The 24,838-nt window shown below is 36.8% G+C and overlaps 1 protein-coding gene across 2 annotated transcripts in view; it reads left to right on the forward strand.

Moving 5' to 3' along the window:
- Positions 1-22,323, forward strand: part of LOC121385170 (metaxin-2-like) — a 30,057-nt gene extending 7,734 nt beyond the window's left edge. For both annotated transcript variants that reach the window (XM_041515717.1, XM_041515719.1), the window contains exons 3-9: positions 5,069-5,188; positions 7,333-7,409; positions 9,416-9,508; positions 11,436-11,474; positions 14,158-14,283; positions 17,924-18,000; positions 20,884-22,323. In XM_041515717.1, the coding sequence (XP_041371651.1) occupies positions 5,069-5,188; positions 7,333-7,409; positions 9,416-9,508; positions 11,436-11,474; positions 14,158-14,283; positions 17,924-18,000; positions 20,884-21,049 (698 nt within the window). In that variant the 3' untranslated portion in view covers positions 21,050-22,323. The remainder of the gene's footprint in view (positions 1-5,068; positions 5,189-7,332; positions 7,410-9,415; positions 9,509-11,435; positions 11,475-14,157; positions 14,284-17,923; positions 18,001-20,883) is intronic.
- The last annotated feature ends 2,515 nt before the right edge of the window (positions 22,324-24,838 follow it).

Here is a 24,838-nt window from a genome sequence, read left to right on the forward strand (position 1 = left end):
CAAGCTGTCAGAAGAATTATGTCACGCAAAGGTTTTACAAACATTGTAGCATATATAGATGATTTTTTAATATGCGAGTCCACACAAGCAAAATGCGCAAAAGCTCTTTCTGAGCTTATTCAATTACTTAGGAGGTTGGGATTTATGATTAACTGGAATAAGGTGGTTGATCCCACACAGCAACTTGTTTTCCTGGGAATCGAGATCGACTCCAATGAGATGCATCTAAAGCTTCCGACAGAGAAGCTCATTGCCCTCAAGCAAGATTTGGCTGCTTTTGGTAAGCGTAACCGAGCAACGAAAAAACAGTTGCAAGCATTAGTGGGTAAGCTAAATTGGGCTGCAGCAGTAGTGTACGGCGGCCATGTTTTTCTGCGCAGACTCATAAATGCAATCAAGCTGCTCCGGCAACAGCACCACAAAATTAGGTTGCATGCAGATATTTGCGAAGACATACACTGGTGGCAACAGTTTATGTCTCACTTTAATGGGAAATCCCTTTTATTGGATAAGCTCCCTATTTCAGCTATCTATACGGACGCCTGTATGGAAGGTGCAGGTTGTCACTGGGGAGATAACTGGTACTATCTGCATATTAATGAAAAAGACGTTCTAGCAGTGGTGCTGGCGGCACATCACTGGGGGCACATGTGGGCTAATCATCGCATGTATGTATTCTCAGACAACACAGTGACAGTGGCAAGTATCAATAAATGTACTTCGCGCAATAACACCATCATGAGATACCTGCGGTATCTATTTTGGCTGTCAGCAAAATTTAACTTTCACATTATTGCACGACACATTCAGGGTAAACACAATCAAAGGGCAGATATAATATCTAGGCTGCATGAACCAAAATCATTTGAGTATTTTTTTGGTTCCTTGTCAAGCCCTGTTCCTTTAGAGTTTTTACTTGCGCGCATTTCAATACGGTCTCTTTCATTTCTCCTGTCTAGGCATACACAGCATGGGACAGCTCACAGTGCTGGATTCAAGAGTGCGGAACCTGAGATGTAATGCTTTCGCACAGTCAACTAAAAAGACTTATACAACTTATTTGAGCACATATTTACACTTTTGTGCATTGTTCAATATAGCAGCCTTTCCCATTTCACTCACCGACCTAGGGCGATATATCGCCTACCTGTCCTTCAAATTAAAATACAGATCAATAAAAAATTATCTTACAGCAGTACGCCGCCTTCATCTTAAAGCGGGCCACCAAAACCCCCTGAACTGTCACATTATAAATTCAATAGTAAAAGGAGCACGCAGAATGCTGGGTGACACTGTGTTACAAAAAGCGCCCATCACGCTTCAGCTTTTATTTGGTATATTTGGTCAGATGGATTTTAAAAGCTCGAAAGACATTACTTTTTGGGCGGCCTGTGTAGTCGCCTTTTTTCTCCTTTTTTCGGAAATCAAATTTATTGGTTCCTGCCTTGTTGGCCTTTGATCCATTAAAGCATTTAAGCCGACACAATGTGAGGTTTACCACGCAATACCGAGAAAGGGCCTTAAACATTCCCTTGCCTTTTATTCCTGACTCACCCCTGTGTCCCAGTACAGCACTGTGGCTGGCCATGAAGGCTTCACCATGTTCTTTCCCCCAGTCCCCTGTTTTTCTTTACAAAACACAGAAAGGCACCATTCCGTTAACGCAGGGGGCTTTTGTGTCCCAACTCAAGCACTGTTTGCGGGCATGTGGGGTCGACCCCGACAAGTACACAGGGCACAGTTTTAGACGGGGTGGGGCCTCATTTGCTTTAGAATGTGGGGTACCAGCGGATCTCATACAGACACAAGGAGGTTGGTGCAGTGATGCTTACAAAAGCTATATCGATCCATCCCTGCAAGCACGACAACATGTCGCAAGTTTATTGGGTCAAGCAGCAGGGAGAGTTAAACTTTGTTAGTGTTTACTACCTTTCCATGTATATATGTATATTGTATATATATAGTTCTTAGTCTGTTATCTGCCAGGACAGCATACATAGTTTAAAATTGTTAAATCCTGTGTGCAAGGATTGAAATGTAACATATGTGGAGGTGCCACACCTCACTAGTCTTGAATGTGCAGCCAGTTTACGATATGGCGTTGTCATTTCTGGAATGCAGTTGGAACATCTTTGTGTACTTTATGTGGGCCTAAACCAGGTCTACAGTTCTGTTGGTAATTGTGTAGCGGACTGAACTGATTACAGCCTACATGCAAAGCAAATTATAAACGGTCTGTGACAATTTATTATTATTAGTAGATAAACCAGGTTGTGTATTGTGCATACCTTATTGACATGTATTACATATTTATATTTATGCTACATATTTTCTACAAATAGTTTTTCTCCTATCTACCACAGGTTTGGGTTGTTTTGGAATACATGGTTATTAATTGGTGTTTTCAAGTTAGTGTGTGCATTCAACGAATGCAAAGAATACGTTTGTGTATTTTCTCCCAAACCTGTGTGACTGTTTTTTGTTTATTCATATTATATATTTAAGTACTGATATTTATGTAAGTATTATTGCATATAATATGTTATTAATAGCTGGGTTTTAAACTTGCCAGGTTTTCATTGCATTATAAAAATATCGCTCAATTGTTTTCCATCGGTAACCAGTGTAATAGGGCCTTCTGGCTATGTTTCCTAAGGCAATGTTAGACAGGCAGCGAGAGGTCAGCTGACAGCGATTGACCAATGACGGCGCCTCGTATGACTGTAGGAAGCTAGCGGAAATTTTAAGAAAAGGTTTCCGCTGTGTATTAGGGACCAGTCAAGTTAGAGGTCAGCTGATACTGGCTGACCAATAGCGGCGCACTGACTGATGTTGGGAGGCGTTCGGCACGTCTCTGTCTTTCCACAAGAGGGGAAAATAACCAGGGATTTGACCAATCAGATAGCAGTCTGTGTTTGGAAATCTATGCGGATCTTTGGGATAGTCACTTCCATTTGAGTTTCCAAACACAGCAGCGTAAAATTAACTTTTTCTCCCACCGTCCCACCCTCTTCACCTTGTTGTTAAAATGTATGTTGTTGTTAGTTTAGTAGTAGTTATAGTTTGAATAGGAATACATGGTTATTAATTGGTGTTTTCAAGTTAGTGTGTGCATTCAACGAATGCAAAGAATACGTTTGTGTATTCCCACCTCAAAATAAACCATGAATTTTCTCCCAAACCTGTGACTGTTTTTTGTTTATGCATATTATATATTTAAGTACTGATATTAATGTGGTTTATATTAACAGATATTAACAGTGTGTGAAACCTGTGATTTACAGTTTACAGTTTCAGACATTTGATAATTGACCTTCTTTATATAAATTATAGGGTGCCCAAAAACTAATTCAGGAAATCCATTTATTTTTTTTTTTTGTAAAACTCATCATTGCCATGTAAAATGTTGTCCTAAATTTAAAATGAGAATGAAATATGGGTTATACAATGTACTAAACATGTGAGATCGATGTGTGAATGAAACTATTGATGTGTGAACAAAATGATTGATGTGTGAATGAAACTATTGATGTGTGAACAAAACGATCGATTGTGAATGAAACTATTGATGTGTGAATGAAACATTTGATGTGTGAATGAAAAAGTGGATGTGTGAATAAAACAATGGATGTGGAATGAAACAATGTGTGAATGAAACTATTGATGTGTGAATGAAACAATTGATATGTGAATGAAACAATGGATGTGTGAATGAAAGAATTGATGTGTGGATGAAACTATTGATGTGTGAACAAAACGATTGATGTATGAATGGAACAATGTGTGAAAAAAACAACTGACGTGCGAACAAAACAATCGATGTGTGAATGAAACAATCGATATGTGAATGAAACGATCGATGTGTGCAGGGCTTCTAGATTATGGTAGCCCCACTCCCATGGCTAGTGATAAACAATGTTGGGCTAGTAAATAACTACTATTGCCATGCCAGATGGTTAGTGAAAAAAAAAATCAAATGTTGCAGTTCAGTCTGTTTTGTAAATATATTTATTTGTGTGAGTTTTGTCGTCACTGATGTCAGTAGTGTTTTTAAGCTCTATTTCCCTCTTTAGGCGACATATCTGAATATTACTATTATTTAGTAAAATTGTATTAACTTAAAGTAGGGCTAGGGAATTTTTAATTGTGGCTAGTAAAAATATTTTAATCACTGATCCCATGGATAGTGGATTTTATAAAAATTCTAGAAGACCTGGTGTGAACGAAATTATCAATGTGTGGGAAAAAAAATTGATGTGTGAATGAAATAATTGATGTGTGAAAGAAACTATCAGTGTGTGAACAAAACAATCAATGTATAAACAAAATGATCGATGTGTAAATGAAATTATCACTATGTGAACGAAATGTTCACTGTGTGAATGAAATGATCACTGTGAACAAAATGATCACTGAACGAAATGATCACTGTGAACGAAATGATTAATGTTTGAACGAAATGATCAATGTTTGAACGAAATGATCACTGTGAATGAAATGATCACTGTGAACGAAATGATCAATGTTTGAATGAAATGATCACTGTGTGAACAAAATGATCACTGAATGAAATGATCAATGTTTGAACAAAATGATCAATGTTTGAACAAAATGATCACTGTGTGAACGAAATGATCAATGTGTGAATGAAATGATCAATGTTTGAATGAAATGATCACTGTGTGAATGAAATGATTACTGTGTGAATGAAATGATCAATGTGTGAACAAAATGATCAATTATGTGAATGAATCAATCGATATGTGAACAGAACAGATCAATGTGTGAATGAAATGATTGATGGATGAATGAACATGTGTGAACTAAACGATCAATGTGTGAACAGAATGATCGATGTGTGAACTAAACTATCAATGTATGAACAAAATGATTGATGTATGAATAAAATCGCTGTGTGAACTAAACAATCAATGTGTGAATGAAATTATCGATGTGTGAACAAAATGATCGATGTGTGAACAAAATTATCAATGTGTAAACAAAATTATCGTTCCTGCAATTTTCAGAGGTCCGAGTTTTTAATTCATTGGTTGATCTTCATTTTCAGTGGATCAAATAACCTTCCCAGACTATGCCAACTGTTTGAGTGTGAAGACGTTTCTGCACATGTGTGGACTCAACTTCCAGGTGGAGCTGCGAGCTAACGCTGAAGAGATGTCTCCGTCAGGTGAGACAAACTGGGATCAGGGCTCGAAATAACTGACTACAAATAGCAGTCCATTAAAAAAATCAGTTGATGTATATAGAGGATAATACATGAGTTACAGGGCTCAAACGTAACCTTCTGACTACTGCAGGCGAGATATCTCTCTGTACAGTCTGTACGCTGTATACCGTGCATTCCCCAGTTCATATTTCCCATTGTTTTGCACACGACACTCACCTGGGAGTGGGGGGGGGGGGGGGGGGGGGGTGTTTCGTATAATACAGAAAACAGATTACTTAACAGCATGGTAGCTTTTGTTTTTCATTTTTAATGGAAAATACCTTGGAATTCTAAATTCAAAAAGTGGTTTTCGGCAAGTATTTTTGCTTGACAACAATGGTGGCATGTCAAAGTCATTTTCAGGGATCGATAGCTGATTGTGACAACTAATTTGATATTAAATTTGATCATTTTAGTAACATCGAAAATCGTAAAATATTGGTATAAATATTGGTACTCTTTGTGGTAAATTCTGGTCAGAAAACCACAGTTATCGGGAATAATGCACATAAATACTGGCCAGCTAAATTTAATCAATATTAACTGATCTAAAATATTCAAATTTTTAAAACCCACAGAAATAATACGTACCGATTCAAATATGAACTTTATTTTATGTGTTTATAAAATATTTAAGTGAATATATGTGAGTAAAAATTACAAATTTGTACCCACTCAACGTGGTTTTTGTCAAAAATTAATCCAGTAATCTAAAGGTTAACCACTGATGGCAATTTTGAGTCTGCCTAGCATTTTTTCAAAGTGACTTTTGCAGCAAATCAACATGACTGAAAGTTTCTTTTGCTGTATATACCATATATATGATATACATCAGGTGCAGTTTGCCATTGTTGTGGAGCTTTATTGATGCCAGAAATGTTTAGCCAGTGGCATTAATATTTAATACTTTTATAGTACTGAGGATTTTATCACCCATGTCTCCAGACTCCATTAATTGGCATCATTCTGCATCATTCACAAAAGGCTATGTCATTTTTTATTCCCAATATTGGACTAAAACATTCCCAGTCTGAATGTAGATATTCTTTTTGTTTATTATTATATATAGATATATTTTGAAATTGATACGTAACACTTGTAAAACACCCCTTCCCTCACCCATAACATTTCAAAATGCAAAATAGACATACTGATGGAAAGAAATAAAGAATCACACAGATACATGTAGCAACAAGAAATAAAAAAGAAGTGTTTTATTTAACAACGCACTCAACACATTTTATTTACGGTTATATGGCGTCATACATATGGTTAAGGACCACACAGATTTTGAGAGGAAACCCGCTGTCGCCACTACATGGGCTACTCTTCCGATTGGCAGCAAGGGATCTTTTATTTGCGCTTCCCACAGGCAGGATAGCACAAACCATGGCCTTTGTTGAACCAGTTATGGATCACTGGTCAGTGCAAGTGGTTTACATCTACCCATTGAGCCTTGCGGAGCACTCACTCAGGGTTTGGAGTCGGTATCTGGATTAAAAATCCCATGCCTTGACTGGGATCCGAACCCAGTACCTACCAGCCTGTAGACTGATGGCCTGCCACGACGCCACCGAGGCTGGTCAACAAGAAATAATGACTGCATCAAAAATCAATTAATATTGTCCAAAGTTGACTCGGAACATATAGGCAGCACATTCAACACTACAGACCTTCTATCCCACATTACAACTTGGTATGAGATGCAGTCATTTCTATGCTAGTAGTGAATTACATTTGGTCGACAGTTCGATGTGTTCCCTTATTTCTTTCCATCAGTATATATTAGTTTGAATAAACAATGTATATACATGTATATGTGTATAGTATTACTTTTAAAAAATCTAACTTGGTTTAATAAGACGAAAGTCTTCTGTTTTGTAAACCAACACAAAAATTCCCAAAATTAAAGCCATGGGTGTCAAGTCAAATTTTAGAAATAAAATTCTGGTACTACTTAAAACATATTCACATGCCAAGGGGAGCTAAAAATCACTAGTCTGTGAGAGTGATGGGGAGCCAGAGTTGATAACTCCCCTTAAACTGGGAGGGCTGTAACTGAAGTATACTTATATAAATAGATTTATTTTCATATTTCATTTCAGGAAAAGTTCCATTTCTGCATTGTGGACCATTTCTTGTGTCGGAGTTGGATCCAATAATTGGATTTGTGCATACAAAAGTAAGTAAGCTGCTTGTTAGGTTGAAAGCTTATGTAATGTTTTCCCTAGCTTGTTTTAGCATGGCGTGGCACCATGTCTCAATAGTCTAGCGCCATCTTGCCTTAATCTGAGTCATGCTGCCCTAAAATTAAAGAAGCCTTTTTCAATAATTAATTCTAAAATTGCCTTTATAAAATACACATAAATGTATTATTAATTGATAAAATATGCTTGTTATATATTTTACCATCAATTTATTAAAGCAAGCACATTAATTACATTTATTTTTATTTCAATTAATTTTTTTTGTCTTAAATGAAAACAAACACTTCCCTGAAAATGGTGAAAATGTCCCAAAAGTGTTTAGTCTACCTTGCCTTTTCTAATTTCTAGGGAAAACACTATTATGACAAGTAAAAATTATTTCACTCTAGACATAAATTTAATAATAACTGGTAACTTGTTTATTAACCTCTAGCTAGCGGTACGTTGTATATTATATGTTTGGATTCAGTTTGATCTTTGGTCATTTTTCTTTCTTTTTCTTATGTAGTGAAGTTGGGGGGTTTTGGGGTTGTTTTTTTATCCCACTACCCCCTTTCCTTTTACTCCTTTGAATTTCATCTCATTTCTTCCCGATCTGGCAACTCCTATCTTTCAACTTCTTTTGCTGTCCACCTCCACATCCCAGTCCTTGTCTCTCCATCCGCGACAGGTGCTTGTCTCTAGTGGTAATCTGTGCTACACATCTGTCATTCCTCATCAGCTTTTAGCTGTGGACTTAGTCTGACCACTTCAGAAAGTGTTCATTAGTTACTTCTGGCATTGTTAAAGGAAACTGGCCTCGGTGGCGTCGTGGCAGGCCATCGGTCTACAGGCTGGTAGGTACTGGGTTCGGATCCCAGTCGAGGCATGGGATTTTTAATCGAGATACCGACTCCAAACCCTGAGTGAGTGCTCCGCAAGGCTCAATGGGTAGGTGTAAACCACTTGCACCGACCAGTGATCCATAACTGGTTCAACAAAGGCCATGGTTTGTGCTATCCTGCCTGTGGGAAGCGCAAATAAAAGATCCCTTGCTGCCTGTCGTAAAAAGAGTAGCCTATGTGGCGACAGCGGGTTTCCTCTAAAAACAGTGTCAGAATGACCATATGTTTGACGTCCAATAGCCGATGATAAGATAAAAAAATCAATGTGCTCTAGCGGCGTCGTTAAATAAAACAAACTTTACTTTGTTAAAGGAACTGCCATGAGTTTGCAGCCATGTTAAGATGTTTGCGATAACAGAGCCTTGTTGGCGACTACTGTTTCATACTAAATACTTTTTCTTGTTTAGAATACTGTAACTAGTGTCTCTATATTGAATGCATTTTCGATCGTATACTAATGTTTGTAGCACTCAGTTTTTACTTTAATTCGTAATTTATATTTTTTCGTACGTACAAAATTATTGGAAGGTAAAATCCGGTTTGGGTTACTACAAGCATTAGGACAACAACAAACACTTTGTAAATACAGACACTGATCAGTGTTCGAGTTAAAAAAATTTGGGCAGTATCCCAGTTGGATACTAACATTTCAAAATCTGGTATCCCACCTGAGAAGTTAGTATTATATGGTATCCCAGTGGGATTCTGGGTTCTTGAAGTCTGGTATCCAAAATTAAATTCTGGTATCCCCGGGATATCGGGATACCATTAATCTCGAACACTGCTGATATTCTAAATTTGTTAATGTATTTAATTTGTATGTTACATCATTGAAAAGGCTCTATTGGTTGGAAACATTTTACAATGGTTATAAATTTAGGACCTTGTAAATACAGACACCGATATTCTAAATTTGAAAATGTATTTAATTTGTATGTACATACTCAGGACTGTTCCTTTAAGAGACACTTGTAACCACCTACTAGGCTCCTTTACTACCGGTGGTAGTTTGTGTAGTATGATATGTACTAGAAGTTAATTATTATTTGTTTGTTTTGTTTTACAGAATAAAAGTTAAACATAATTGACCATTTCAGGGTTTTCTTCTGAGTCGAGACTTGAGTGAAGCGGAAAGGTCAGAGATGCGGGCATACATGGCTCTAGTGGAGAACATACTTGTCAAGGCTGAGGTATTATGATACTGTGTTTTTTAAACATAATATGATAATAATTCTCTTCTATATAAACTGGTTAAAGGAAATAGGAAATGTTTTATTTAACCTTTAGACTACTGGATTAATTTTTAAAAACCATGTTGAGTGGGTACAAGTTTATAATTTTTACTCACATATATTTACTTAACTGTTTTAGAAATACATGAAACAAAGTTCATATATGAATCGGTAAGTATTATTTTCGTAATTTTTATGATTTTTAGATCAGTTATTGGTGATTAAAATTAAGCAAAAAATTGAAAAAGTTGCGTTTACTTACGGGCATTTGTGGCCAGCTGTCCAGTATTTATGTCCATTATTCCCGATAACAGTGGTTTTCTGACCAGAATTTAAAAAAAACCCCAAACTATGATTCATATTGTAATATTTGGTGATTTTCGTTGTTGGTAAAATGATCAAATTTATTATCAAATTAGCTGTCACAATCAGCTATCGATCCCTGAAAATTACCGCGACATGCCGCCATTGTTGTCAAGTGATAATATATGTACTTGCCGAAAGCCACCATTTTGAAAAGAAATCTTTTTTTTTATTATATTTCCGTTTCCGGTGAGTGCCGTGTGCAAAACGACGGGAAATATGAATTGGGGAATGCACTGTATGCAGTATACAGTATGTCAACTGACGTAACGTCAGCGAGATATCTCGCCTGCAGTAGTCAGAAGGTTAACAATGCACAAACTGGTTAAAGGTGCAATATCGAGAATATTTTTATTTTTTAAATATTTTTAAAAATGAAATGCATTTGTGAACATTCACCACTCTTTAACAGCTATTAATAATATTATTGCACTAAAAAAGACTAATAGAGTCTGAGGTGAACGTCATGGCAACGCCAATCAAATTATATGTGTGTAGATACGGTCATTAGAGAGTCTGGACTCTAAAACTTTTATAAGCACAGGCCCTGGACCTCCTCTTCAGACCACTGCTCCAATTGAGTCGCCAATTTTGACTAACAACTGTCAATACGCAGGTTACAGTACAGTGCTGCCACATAACACTGTTTTTCAACCAATCATTTTTCTGCAGTTTACAGCCTCAGTTATGAGATCTAAAGTCCCGACAGAGTTATGTCCTTTCTCTAAAACTTTGTTTTGTGGTTTTGTTTTTTCCGCAATACCTCAAGATACTGAGCTGTTACAGATCAAGTTTGACTTTCATAGCCATTTCTCCACAGATATGGCCCTTGAAATTAGGAGATCCACAAATTAATTGTCCAGATCTGGTAGGGTACGTATATTGCTTTAGGTCTCACTACACAGATCACTTCCGGGTGAGAGTTCATTGATCACGGTCCACTATAGTTCCTAATTGTGGCACATGTTATGGTTCACATATTCACTTCTAGGAAATGGTGAAGAATTAATATGTATGTTTAATGGTAAGCCTTCTTGCTGTATTTTGCCCATGTTATTTTGTAATATTGTGCATCGACCTTTTGGGACATGGGTATATAGCGCAAGTGACAGCCGGAGTGAATCTGTGAATGAACCACCTGTTCGGACCGATACTACAGCCAGATGCGGTCATATAGCAAAAAACTGACACGGAAATGTTCACAATTTTGGAGTGAATATAAATGCTTATATAATGTATGTTCGCAAGCAATGGTGTATGTTGTTAGTTCCAACGAGAACCCGTTCTATGGGCAATCTTCGCTTGAAGTTGGGCAGTTTAACATGGGTTTCAATGGCAGATGACATCTGTGTAGTGAGAGCTTAGCAGTACTTTCCGAATGCTTGTTATTTATAAAAATTAATATGTTTACTTATTAAGCAAAAGACATGGCAAACCATTTGGGTTTTTTATTTGATTGTTAAACATTTAATTTCTTCTTGGGTGAATTTTCCAACTGTACACTCGTCTGTTTTGTTTTCAGTTGTACCTTGCTTGGATTGATAAGACTGTTTCAAATGAGGTAAGAATTAAAGACTGTGTGCATTTTAAAATCATCTGGGGGCGAGACGTAACACAGTTGTAAAGCGCTCACTTGATGTGTGGTCAGTTTGGGATTGATCCCTGTCGGTGGGCCCATTGGGCTATTTCTTGTTCCAGCCAGTGCACCACGACTGGTATATGAAAGGCTGTGGTATGTGCTACCCTGCCTGTGGGATGGTGCACATAAAAGATCCCTAGCTACTAATGAATAAATGTAGCGGGTTTCCTATGTACGACTATCAAAATTAACAAATGTTTGACATCCAATAGCCGATGATTAATAAATCAATGTGCTCTAGTGATGTTGTTAAACAAAACAAATTTTTAATTTTTTAAAATCATCTAATGTCATTGTAACATGTAAACAGGGAACATTTTATCCAGGCCTGAGTAACAATACACTAAAAAGGTTTCAGAAATCCAGAACTTGAACTTCAAATGATTAAAGTCAAAGAGAGCAAGGTATCTTTTATATGCACCAAAGGCAGGATAGCACATACAATGGTCTTTGATATACCAGTCATGATGCACTGGCTGGAACGAGAAATATCCCATTGGGCCAACCAATAGGGATCCCAAACCGACCGCGTATCAAGCGAGTGCTGTACTACTGGGCTATGTACGTCCCTTCCCTTAAAATATTATTACCTATTTTGAAAGATTTTTGTTCCACAAACAAAATGCTCACCTGCAGTAGGTGTGAGCCTGCTGACAGGAATTGTAAAGCAGTAACGTCTGTAAGAAATAAACTCAAGTAGATACAAAATGCTCACCTGCAGTAGATGTGAGCCTGCTGACAGGAATTGTAAAGCAGTAACGTCTGTAAGAAATAAACTCAAGTAGATACAAAATGCTCACCTGCAGTAGATGTGAGCCTGCTGACAGGAATTGTAAAGCAGTAACGTCTGTAAGAAATAAACTCAAGTAGATACAAAATGCTCACCTGCAGTAGATGTGAGCCTGCTGACAGGAATTGTAAACCAGTAACGTCTGTAAGAAATAAACTCAAGTAGATACAAAATGCTCACCTGCAGTAGATGTGAGCCTGCTGACAGGAATTGTAAACCAGTAACGTCTGTAAGAAATAAACTCAAGTAGATACAAAATGCTCACCTGCAGTAGATGTGAGCCTGCTGACAGGAATTGTAAAGCAGTAACGTCTGTAAGAAATAAACTCAAGTAGATACAAAATGCTCACCTGCAGTAGATGTGAGCCTGCTGAAACGAATTGTAAACCAGTAACATCTGTAAGAAATAAACTCAAGTAGAAACAAAAGGGATCATTTAACCAGACAGCTTAACATTGTAATTTATATCCAGCGGCAAAACAATTCCCATCAGTGAAACCCCTGAGCTACGGCAGTTGATATCGCCTCTACAGCATTTGTCCTTGTCTTTAGGTTCTAGGGGCAGGACATAGCCCAGTGGTACAGCACCCGCTCGATGCGCAGTCGGTCTGGGATCGATCCCTGTCGATGGGCCCGTTGAGCTATTTCTCGTTCCAGCCAGTGCACCATGACTGGTATACCAAAGGCTGTGGTACATGTATGTGCTATCCTGTCTGTGGGAGAGTGCATATAAAAGATCCCTTAAAGTGGCGACAGCGGGTTTCCTCTCTCAATATCTGTGTAGTCCTTAACCATATGTCTGACACCATATAACCGTAAATAAAATGTGTTGAGTGCATCGTTAAATAAAACATTTCCTTCCTTTAGATTCTAGCCCTGGAAAGCACTACTTAATTCTGACATGTTAGACAATAGGTGCTAATCAGTTTTACAAATTACAGTGAAACCTCTCAAAACCAGGCCCTCTATAAATTGGAATTCCCTCAGTATAGGATGTTTTTCATGGTCTCTTTATAAATATATGTACAGAAGAGAACCTCTCTAAACCAGATACCTCTTAAAACCAGACTTTTTACTTGTTTCCTAGGGTGTCCAGTTTAGAGGAGTTTCACTGTATTAGCCACCATTACTATTAGCAGATATTTTAAATACTGCCTTAATATATAGAGGATTCGTCACAAATATTTTTTAATATGGAAAATATCAACCGAGTCTTATGTTAATCGATATTTGTCGATACCACTTAACTAGACGAGGTTGGTATTTTACATATTAAAAAACACAAGTAGCAAATTCTATTTATCCTATAACACTTCTAAAATAACATTTTAATTCAGTTTTTTAGTAAATCACAGTACTGAAGTCGCCACCATCGATAATATGACGTCATCACAATTAGCACAGATTAGTTTGACTTCACGCATTTTAAACAAATCTTTGAAAACATTATGCTCAGGTACACAGGTCTTGTTGGCTTGTAAGCAAATGACCCATCCACAACAACACATTACCTAGAGACCTTGCAAATTTGCATACCATTATTAACCGGGTTAATAAAGTAAATTATCACATGGGTTTATGACATGGATATCATGGGTAAGATATAGGATAAATTGAAATATATCATTTTCGGTTAATGCGACAAATGCCACATTTCAAGTGGTTATTAAATTTCAGTCAATATTTCTTATCAGCCTTTCCGTCCGTCCGTCCGTCCGTCCGTCTGTCCGTCCATCCTTCTGAGCGTCTAGTTATTGTTCATTTCATTTTCATCACGTTTTTCCTGATATAATTTTATCTTGACCTGTACATCAGGTTACTAAGCCAAGATACGGGTACGTCCACCCATGGCCACTGAAAACCATTCTACCGTGGAAGAAGCAGAGAGAGGTGTACGCCATGCTGGATTCGGCTGGCTGGGCAAAGAAAACAATATTACAGGCAAATTTACATTTTCTTGTTTGTTGTTTGCTTTTTTCTTTTTCTTTTTTATTACAGGCATAAAATAATAAAAACTCCCCCTTATGATGAATTCCAGCATTAGCTCTGGCACTGGCGAATTTTATTTCAATTTGGCGAGATAATTTCATGTAATAATTGATATTTTGTTAGTAAATAACTGTGTTTCAGCAAGTTTAACAGACAAATTGGCGAAATTTTCTGGTCACCCAGAGCTAGCCCTCAATTCTGATATTGCAGATAGTGTAATCAGTAAAATACCTTTTATGTTCAAAATATTAGCAAAATTATTTAACTTCAAACGGACAGCTATCAGAAAATGTAAATAGTTATATCGCTAACCTGTGAATGTAAAGATCTATTACATATATTGACTTTAATTTTTTTTATAGTAAGACATGTCTGAAATATAGTTGTTTGACCTATTTTTTAATTAACGTGTTAAATTTAGAACATGTTGTACATAGTTTATCAGGTTTTTCAAAATGGGATACATCTAGGCTATGCTGATCTTCAATTTGTAGTCGCCTGAAATAATATTTAATGTTACATTTTTTAATGATTATTTTGTCATTGTTATGATGATTCAAGGTACTTGTTAAACGCAAATTCACATTGTGTTCTTGGGTTTTTGGTTTGTTTTTTTCCTCTTCTAAAATGTGCAACCTATTCTTTTACAGGCATAAAATAATAATTATAGTGCCTCCAAACTCCCCATTTGAATTCTGATATAGTACTTGACAATATGTAAAATACCTTAAGTTCAAAATATTAACAAAATAATTTAACTTTAAGGGGACAGTTAATCAGAAAATGTAAATAGTTAAATATTATAGCTTAACTACGAATGTAAAGATCTGTTACATGTGATGACTTTGTAACACAAATCTGAAGTACACTAAGTCTTGTTTCACCTATTTGTTTTTATTAATGTCTTAAATTTAGAACATGTTGCACATGGTTTAACAGGTTTTTCAAAATAGGATCTATTCTTGAAACCGGCCTCGGTGGCGTTGTGGTTAGGCCATCGGTCTACAGGCTGATAGGTACTGGGTTCGGATCCCAGTCGAGGCATGGGATTTTTAATCTAGATACCGACTCCAAACCCTGAGTAAGTGCTCCGCAAGGCTCAATGGGTAGGTGTAAACCACTTGCACCGACCAGTGTTCCATACTGGTTCAACAAAGACCATGGTATGTGCTATCCTGCCTGTGGGAAGTGCAAATAAAAGATCCCTTGCTGCTAATCGGAAAGAGTAGCCCATGTAGTGGTGACAGCGGGTTTCATCTCAAAATCTGTGTGGTCCTTAACCATATGTCTGACGCCATATAACCATAAATAAAATGTGTTGAGTGCGTCGTTAAATAAAACATTTCTTTCTTTCTTTCTTTCTATTCTTGAAATTTGTTTTTTTATATAACCCATAAATAGGTTATGCAAATCTTCAGTTTGTAGAGGCATGAAATAATATTTAATGTTATATTGTTTTAATGATTTTGCTTTTGATTGTTATTGTGATTTAAGTTAATTCTTTAGTGGCATTTTCTTTACATTTTTAATGGAAGGCTTCTCGAACTTTTATAAAATCTACTAGCCATGGGATGAATGATTTAAAAAATTTACTAGCCAAGATTAAAAATTCACTAGCCCTACTTTACTTTAAGTTAATACAATTTTACTAAATAATTGTAATAATCAGATATGTAACCTAAATAGGGAGATAGAGCAAAAAAAAAACCCACACTAACATTGTGGGATTGGGGTGGGGACAGGATATTCATATTTACAAAATAGACTTAACTGCAACATTTGACCAGTTGTTTTCACTAGCCGTCGGGCATGGCAGTAGTAGTTATTTACTAGCCCACCATTGAATATCACTAGCCATGGGAGTGGGGCTAGCATAATCTAGAAGCTCTGTCGGGCATGGCAATAGTAGTTGTTTACTAGCCCAACATCAAATATCACTAGCCGTGGGAGAGGGGCTACCATAATCTAGAAGTCCTGTCATGGCATGGCAGTAGTAGTTGTTTACTAGCCCAACATTGAATATCACTAGCCGTGGGAGAGGGGCTACCATAATCTAGAAGTCCTGTCATGGCATGGCAGTAGTAGTTGTTTACTAGCCCAACATCAAATATCACTAGCCGTGGGAGAGGGGCTACCATAATCTAGAAGTCCTGTCATGGCATGGCAGTAGTAGTTGTTTACTAGCCCAACATCAAATATCACTAGCCGTGGGAGAGGGGCTACCATAATCTAGAAGTCCTGTCATGGCATGGCAGTAGTAGTTGTTTACTAGCCCAACATCAAATATCACTAGCCGTGGGAGAGGGGCTACCATAATCTAGAAGTCCTGTCATGGCATGGCAGTAGTAGTTGTTTACTAGCCCAACATCAAATATCACTAGCCGTGGGAGAGGGGCTACCATAATCTAGAAGTCCTGTCATGGCATGGCAGTAGTAGTTGTTTACTAGCCCAACATCAAATATCACTAGCCGTGGGAGAGGGGCTACCATAATCTAGAAGTCCTGTCATGGCATGGCAATAGTAGTTGTTGACTAGCCCAACATTGAATATCACTAGCCATGGGAGAGGGGCTACCATAATCTAGAAGTCCTGTCATGGCATGGCAATAGTAGTTATTTACTAGCCCACACATGGCAATAGTAGCCCAACATCAAATATCACTTGAATATCACTAGCCATGGGAGTGGGGCTAGCATAATCTAGAAGCTCTGTCGGGCATGGCAATAGTAGTTGTTTACTAGCCCAACATCAAATATCACTAGCGGTGGGAGAGGGGCTACCATAATCTAGAAGTCCTGTCATGGCATGGCAGTAGTAGTTGTTTACTAGCCCAACATCAAATATCACTAGCCGTGGGAGAGGGGCTACCATAATCTAGAAGTCCTGTCATGGCATGGCAATAGTAGTTGTTTACTAGCCCAACATTGAATATCACTAGCCATGGGAGAGGGGCTACCATAATCTAGAAGTCCTGTCATGGCATGTTTACTAGCCCAACATGGCATGGGAGAGGGGCTACCATAATAGTAGTTATAGTTATTTACTAGCCCAACACTGAATATCACTAGCCATGGGAGAGGGGCTACCATAATCTAGAAGCTCTGTCGGGCATGGCAATAGTAGTTGTTTACTAGCCCAACATTGAATATCACTAGCCATGGGAGAGAGGCTACCATAATCTAGAAGCTCTGTCGGGCATGGCAATAGTAGTTATTTACTAGCCCAACATTAAATATCACTAGCCATGTGAGTGGGGCTACCATAAACTAGAAGCCCTGTCTGGCATGTCAATAGTAGTTATTTACTAGCCCAACATTGAATATCACTAGCCATGGGAGTGGGGCTACCATAATCTAGAAGCCCTGTCATGGCATGGCAATAGTAGTTATTTACTAGCCCACCATTGAATATCACTAGCCATGGGAGTGGGGCTACCATAATCTAGAAGCCCTGTAATGTGACTTGTAGATCCTCTGAAAATGTATAGTTCCGATACATGCACAATATCAGCCTATTTAGATTATAATCATTGTGCTTTTGTGTTCTAAATGGTGTGGCATTATTTAAACAGTTTAGTTTCATTTCTTTTAGGTTTGCGATGAAGTTCGGACGTGTTGCCAGGCGCTTTCAGAAAGACTTGATAAACAGCCTTATTTTCTTGGTGATAGGTCAGTGTTGACTTTTAATCAGATTGAATTTATTTATTTTGTTTATGATTTTTTAATTATTTAATACATTGTGGTAGCTATTTTGTTATTATTACTAAACCTGCCTATATATTTGTGTTATCTATGTATGTATTATTTTCCTTTTTTATCCCCCACAACACAATTTACAGGTGATATTAAATGTCCGTCTGGTAATGTTTCCGGAGCACATCTCTAAAACTGTTCAAGATAACTTCATGTAACTTTGTACACATATTAATCTAATGGTCTCGTAGTGCCTTTTGTTATGAGAAAGTTTTTATTTTCCCTATTTTGTTGTTACCATGGAAGCAAATAGCCAGAATGACCAAATTTACCGTTTTCGGAGCAATTCCAAAACCGTTTAGGATAACTTCACAGGCCTTGACCATAAGTTTTTTCAGTGGTAGCCCACCGGGCTACCAGGTTATAAAATATGGTAGTCTTCAGTACAAATTGGTTGTCCCATAATTTTAATAAATAAATAAAAAAAGAGAGAGAGAAAAAAAAAATTCATTTAGGTGGTTAAGCGTCTTGATGATTGCAGAGTAACTGGATGTGCAAAAAAAAATCTAGTAGCCCAGCGGACTACTCGGTTTAGACATCTGGTAGCCCGAGCAACAAATGGTAGCCAAAACACCTCGGGCTACCGCTAATGTCGAGCCATGCTTCATGACACTGTGTTCACATATTAGTCTAGTAGTGACTTTTGCCAAAGGAGTTTTTTTTTTTTTTTTTTTTTCAATTAACATGCAGGGCTAGTTCTGGCTGAGCAGAACATTTAACCAACTCATCTATTTAAACTTCAAAACTTGCAAAACACCAGGTGTTTTCTAATAAAATAACAATTACCGTATATCTTCGCCTGTAAGTCGATCTCGGCTATAAGTCGAGTCCCTAATTTCAAGCCCTGAAAACTTATTTTTTCATTGACCCGTTTATAAGTCGACCCATGAAAAACTACTTATAAATATTGAAATATTTCTTATTTTCAGCACATGAGAACAATAATATTTGAACAAAAGAAAATTATTTTACAAACTATAATCAGACTATTCCAATCAAACTATCATTATTACATAGCATCAAAACGAAATATTCCCTTAGTAGAGAGTGAAAGCTGTTTGACTGTTACTGTATAGTATTGTACAGATGGTTTTGTGCACAGACAACAACTTTATTTATAAACACTGACAACAGATCACTACGATAAAACTGAAAGTATCACGTTTTGACGCCATATTAATACATGTAAGGAGGATAACTCTGGAAAGTACACTGGTTTTTGTACCAAATGATGTGTGTCCCTATTGCTCTAGATAGTGAACTGCAGAGATCAGTCTATTTTAAGGGAAAGCTCAGTAATATTCATGAAGTTAATCACCGCCAAAACATTGTTTGAACAACCATTAATGCCAGTGACCAGATTTCAAAATAAACTCAGGCAACAGGTAGTTAGTATTGTTTACATTTTTACTATTAGTGATGACTGTTAATTTAACTAAGTGGACTGTTGTCTTGGCATGTGAGTGAGATCGTACGCCTTTTCGCATAACCAAAACCGTTCTAATGCCAAAAAAAATAGGTTATAAAAAATAAATGTGTCAAATTAACATATTTGAGTATAAATACATGGCATACTTCAACAGTAAAACTTGTAAAATAATCCCCAAAACAGTAATATTTTTTGGTGAATTTTTTTTACCCTCTTATAAGTCGACCCCCCAAGTTATAAAATAATTTTTGGGTGAAAAAAATTCGACTTATAGGCGAAGATATACGGTATTACATGAAATCTATTCACCAGATTAAAATAAAATTTGGCAATTGTTTTAAAATTTGGAAGTTGGCGAACTTGGCGAGTGCTCTCATCATGGAAACAAATACCTGTAGCTAGAATACCCAAGGTATCTTTGATATGTACTTTCCTACAGCAGGGCTTGGGACTTTAAAATTTGTCTTCCATGGCAGTTAAATGTTTTTTTTGCCATGGGTGAAACAGCCGACCGACTGCAATTTTGAGCCTGCCTATGACAATTGTTAAGAAGTGACATTTGCAGTAAATAAACATGACTGAAAGGTTATTTTGGTGTATGTTTCAATGTACAAATGTTAAATACTGGCAGATAATGTGTATACATTTTGCCATTATTGGCGAGCTTTACCAGCGACACAAAAGTGCCATCGGTGATGCTCTCTACCTAATTGTACATAGAGATTATTATACAAGCTTGTGTGTCGTACTAATTTTACGAAACGAGTGTCAGGATTATTGTATTACCCAAGCGAGAGCGAGGGTAATACATTAATCCCGACATGAGTTTCGTAAAATAAGTATGGTTCACACACGAGTGTAATAGTTTCTTTATTATCCACATTATCCAAAATATTATTTTTGTGAATAGCAAGGTTGGACCATGTCAAACCGTTTCAAACGTAACTAAAAAGAGATGACGAAACGACGATTTTTTCCGAAATGACGTCATTTTGATAAACGTTTACACTGGGGAAGCCGCATTAAGTTATGATGTCGCTTCACAAAATTATGTCATTCGTTGTGCATGTGAAATCATTACGACACGTGGGTCATACTGGTTATATTTCCCTGAATATCTTGAACTATGTGGATAATAAAACAATTTATATCTCAGTTGCCATCGTTAAGTTCGAGCCCTGCCACACAGGACAGCACATACCACATACCTTTGATATACCAGTCATGGTGCACTGGTTGGGATGGGAAAAAGAAAAAGTCAGAGAATGGGTCCACCGAGAGGATTCGATCCTTCGACCTCAAGTTATTAATGAACGGTCCATGTTTTGTCTTCTGACCCTTATTTTGAAACATTGTCTTGTTCATTTCAGACCAACCGAAGTAGATGCCCTGGTTTTCGGACATCTTTACACCCTGCTAACAACATACCTTCCCGAGAGACGGTTTGCGGAAATCATCGAGGAGTTCAAGAATCTCACAGCGTTCGTGCAGCGAATAGACAATAAATTTTTCAAGATACCCGGAAATCTGTTTTGATGGACAGTTATTATTCAGTTTTGAACGCCAGAACACTTGTGGTGGTGTTGTTTATGATAATTTCCTCTGCAACGTTGTATTTAGATTTTTAAAAACAAAGAGAAACTGCATTATAAACTGTAGTGAGGTGTGAATATTGTGTTCATTAGTAGACGGCTGGTCATAGGTGTCAAAAGATGTTAGCAACTGGTTTGGAGAAGATGGGGGGGGGGGGGGGGGGGGCAGTTAAGTATTTAGTTGTTTTTCAGCTGGGGGGGGGAGGCAGGTGTAATCTCATCATAGATGTCAGAAGATGCTTGCAACTGGTTTGGAGGAGATGGGGGGGGGGGGTAGTTAAGTATTTAGTTGTTTTTCAGCTGGGGGGGGAGGCAGGTGTAATCTCATCATAGATGTCAGAAGATGCTTGCAACTGGTTTGGAGGAGATGGGGGGGGGGGGGTAGTTAAGTATTTAGTTGTTTTTCAGCTGGGGTGGGGAGGCAGGTGTAATCTCATAGATATCAGAAGATGCTTGCAACTGGTTTGGAGATTGAGTGGGGGGGGGGGGGGGGGGGGGCAGTTAAGTATTTAGTTGTTTTTCAGCTGGGGGTGGGGGAGGCATAATCTCAATTGGATTATGTCCTGCTTTCGACACCTATGTCTGTGCAATACGGTTGTCTGTAAAACAAACACAAAAATTGTTGCTTATCTATAATTTAAGAAAATTAAAATTGTTAAAACTTGGCAGGGAACATTTTGTTTTGAACTTTTACAGATTCCTACTCCATTTTAAAAATGTTAAATACATGATGATGCTCAGTTTTTAGTTGGTTATAACATGTTGATAAAAAAATGTTTACAAAACAAAATAGTCCCTGTTTGGCTACTACAATTTAGACCCATTCCAGATATTTCATTGTTATTGTAATTGTAAAATAAAGTAGAAATTAGATAATTTTGTTTCTAGAAAGAAAAAAAAATTCCCCACCAACAAATTAGATAAATTTCTTTATAAGGATTCTGTGAATACATTGTTGCATTATAATTTTTGAATTGCGAAAGCATGTGTGGTATGTGTTAAAGGAAATGTAAGCAGTTATGCCAGTATTTGGAGGGGGTGGTTATAATATATTCGCCTTTCAGTTGGTGTGTGTATGGGGTGAGTGTGTGATGAGGCATAATCTTAACCTTGAAGAATCTGGTCCCCCTCCCCAACACCAATGCCTATGGTTATTACAAAGTTTCTTTCATCTGTTATGGTTTTACAAACAATTTCAGAATAAAGTGTTGCTATTTATTTGGTTGGTTGGTTGTTATTATTTTTTATCTTGCAACCACTGTTTCTATTGACAGATTATGATGACGAATAAAGCAAAGTCATAAACATAGTAACAAAATATGACCTTTGACATCACACACATACATATGTAGCTACATTACAGAATGACTCACTTGACATCTAGGTCATCGTACAAGGAAGGAAGAAAATGTTTTATTTAACTATGCACTCAACACATTTTATTGACGGTTATATGGCATCAGAGGTCATCGTACAATGTAAATGTAGCTGAAGTAACAAATAAATCTGCAAAAATATTTAGGTATGGTGCCATACCTTTTTTACCCTCTGGCAGAAACCTAGGCAACATAAACGAACCGATTTGGTATTGTTATCGCATTCTATTGTCTTTGACCGCTGTGTAAAAGTCTGAAAATGGCAGATAAAAGTCTTTGAATTTGTTTGCTCTTTAACGCTGTGAACCCAGATTAATTTAGGTTTTTTAAAATTTATTTAAAATTATTCAGTTAAAATCCCATTACTAGCAGCAGTTTTTGTGTTTTAAAATTATTGTCTTATGAACATTTCGGTTCATTTTGACAGTCTGTTTACCAAGTGAATTTTATGATGGAAGAAATGTACTCATTAAAATAGTCCAGTTTCTTTTGTTTTTCGGTCTATTTATTTTGTTTTCTTATAAATTAAAAATGTAATACATGTTAAGCTAGATTCATACTTCACCGTCAGACTCTTGATGGCGAGTAGTAGACTCGCCCAGTTCTGCTTCTATTCAAACCTATAATCCAAATTTTTCAGTCAATTCAGCGTGGTTTTAACAGTTCATATTAAATTTTAGTGCATATTTGTTCAAATCTTTTTAGTTTACCCGATAAAAAATGTAATTTCAGTTTCGCACGAGGTCGAAGTATGAATTGACCTTTAGTGTGCTTCAAAATATTTTAACAAACCAATAGATTCGTTTGGAGTACAGTTCAAAATATTGTAGGTTCTCTTTCTGTAGTTGGTACCCCCTCTCTTGGAAATTCCTAAATTAGAAGGAGGAGATGTTTTCCCACTCAAAAATAAATAAAGTGCCCCTTTAAATTTTTGTTTTTTTTACAATTTTGATTTCACAAATGTCGAACTTTCAATGAAATAGGATATGAAAGTATCACGAAGTTCAAGATGTAAATGTCACTTCGTAATGTATGCAAAGTGTCTGTAAGGAAAGAAAGAAAGAAATGCTTTATTTAACAACGCACTCAACACATTTTATTTACTATTATATGACATCAAACATATGGTTACGGACCACACATATATTGAGAGAGGAAACCCGCTGTCACCACTTCATGGGCTACTCTTTCCGATTAGCAGCAAGGAATCTTTTATATGCATCATCCCACAGACACGGTTGTACATACCACAGCCTTTGATATACCACTTGTGGTACACTGGCTGGAACGAGAAATAGCCCAATGGGCCCACCGACGGGGATCAATCCCACACCAAGTGAGTGCTGTACCACTGCAGACAGTTCAAAATGTAGGTTCTTTTTCTGTAGTTGGTATCCCCTATCTTGGAAATTCCTGAATTCAAGGGAGGGACCATGTCTCCCAACTCCATGCCCCTTTTAATTTTTAATTATTTTTTTTACAATTTTTATTTCACAAATGTTGAACTTTCAATGAAATAGGATATGAAAGTGTCATGAAGTTCAAGTTCTAAATGTCACTTCATGATGTATGCAAAATGTCTGTAGAGTGGTTTCTAAATTGGTTATTTTCGTTTTAAAAACAATATTTATCAAATTATTCAAATTTTATGAAAGGTAAAGTTTCTTTGGACGTCAGTATATATCAGATTTTCCAAAATATACATTTTCTGTGCAATTAGCTGTTTAAAATGTGCCACAGTGTCTGAACTAATTAATGACATCATGGTGTCTGAACAAATGACTATGATGTCGCAAATATGTCACATTTTTAATACCATCTACATTTATCTTTACGACGTTTTAACATAAAACACTAAATATGTTTAGATAAAAAAGCAACGTTTTATTGAAGCCAGGTTGAAATTATAAATATTCCATATACATTGTAGTGAACATGATCACAGAAAATTAGGGGCACTGAATTTACGAAGCCTGTTTTTCTTAATCGCAGGTGTTTAAACATTGTTAATGCATGTAAAACATTGTTTGTTTTCTTTTAACAACACCACTAGAGCACATTGAAGAGGGCCTCGTAGTTGGATAATTTGTGCCCAATCCTTTTGTGTGTGTGTGTGTGTGTATATATATATATATATATATATATATATATATATAGATATATATATATATATTATATGCAATAAAATAAAATATGTTTTCAATTCAAACATTGAATAATTAATCATCAGCTATTGGATGTCAAACATTTAGTCATTAGTCTAATGCAGCAATGGATCTTTTATATGCACTTTCCCACAGACAGGAAAGCACATACCACAGCCTTTGGCTAGTTGTGGTGCACTGGTTGGAATGAGA

The sequence above is a fragment of the Gigantopelta aegis genome, chromosome 11 (assembly GCF_016097555.1).
Source record: "Gigantopelta aegis isolate Gae_Host chromosome 11, Gae_host_genome, whole genome shotgun sequence".
NCBI lineage: Eukaryota > Metazoa > Mollusca > Gastropoda > Neomphalida > Peltospiridae > Gigantopelta > Gigantopelta aegis.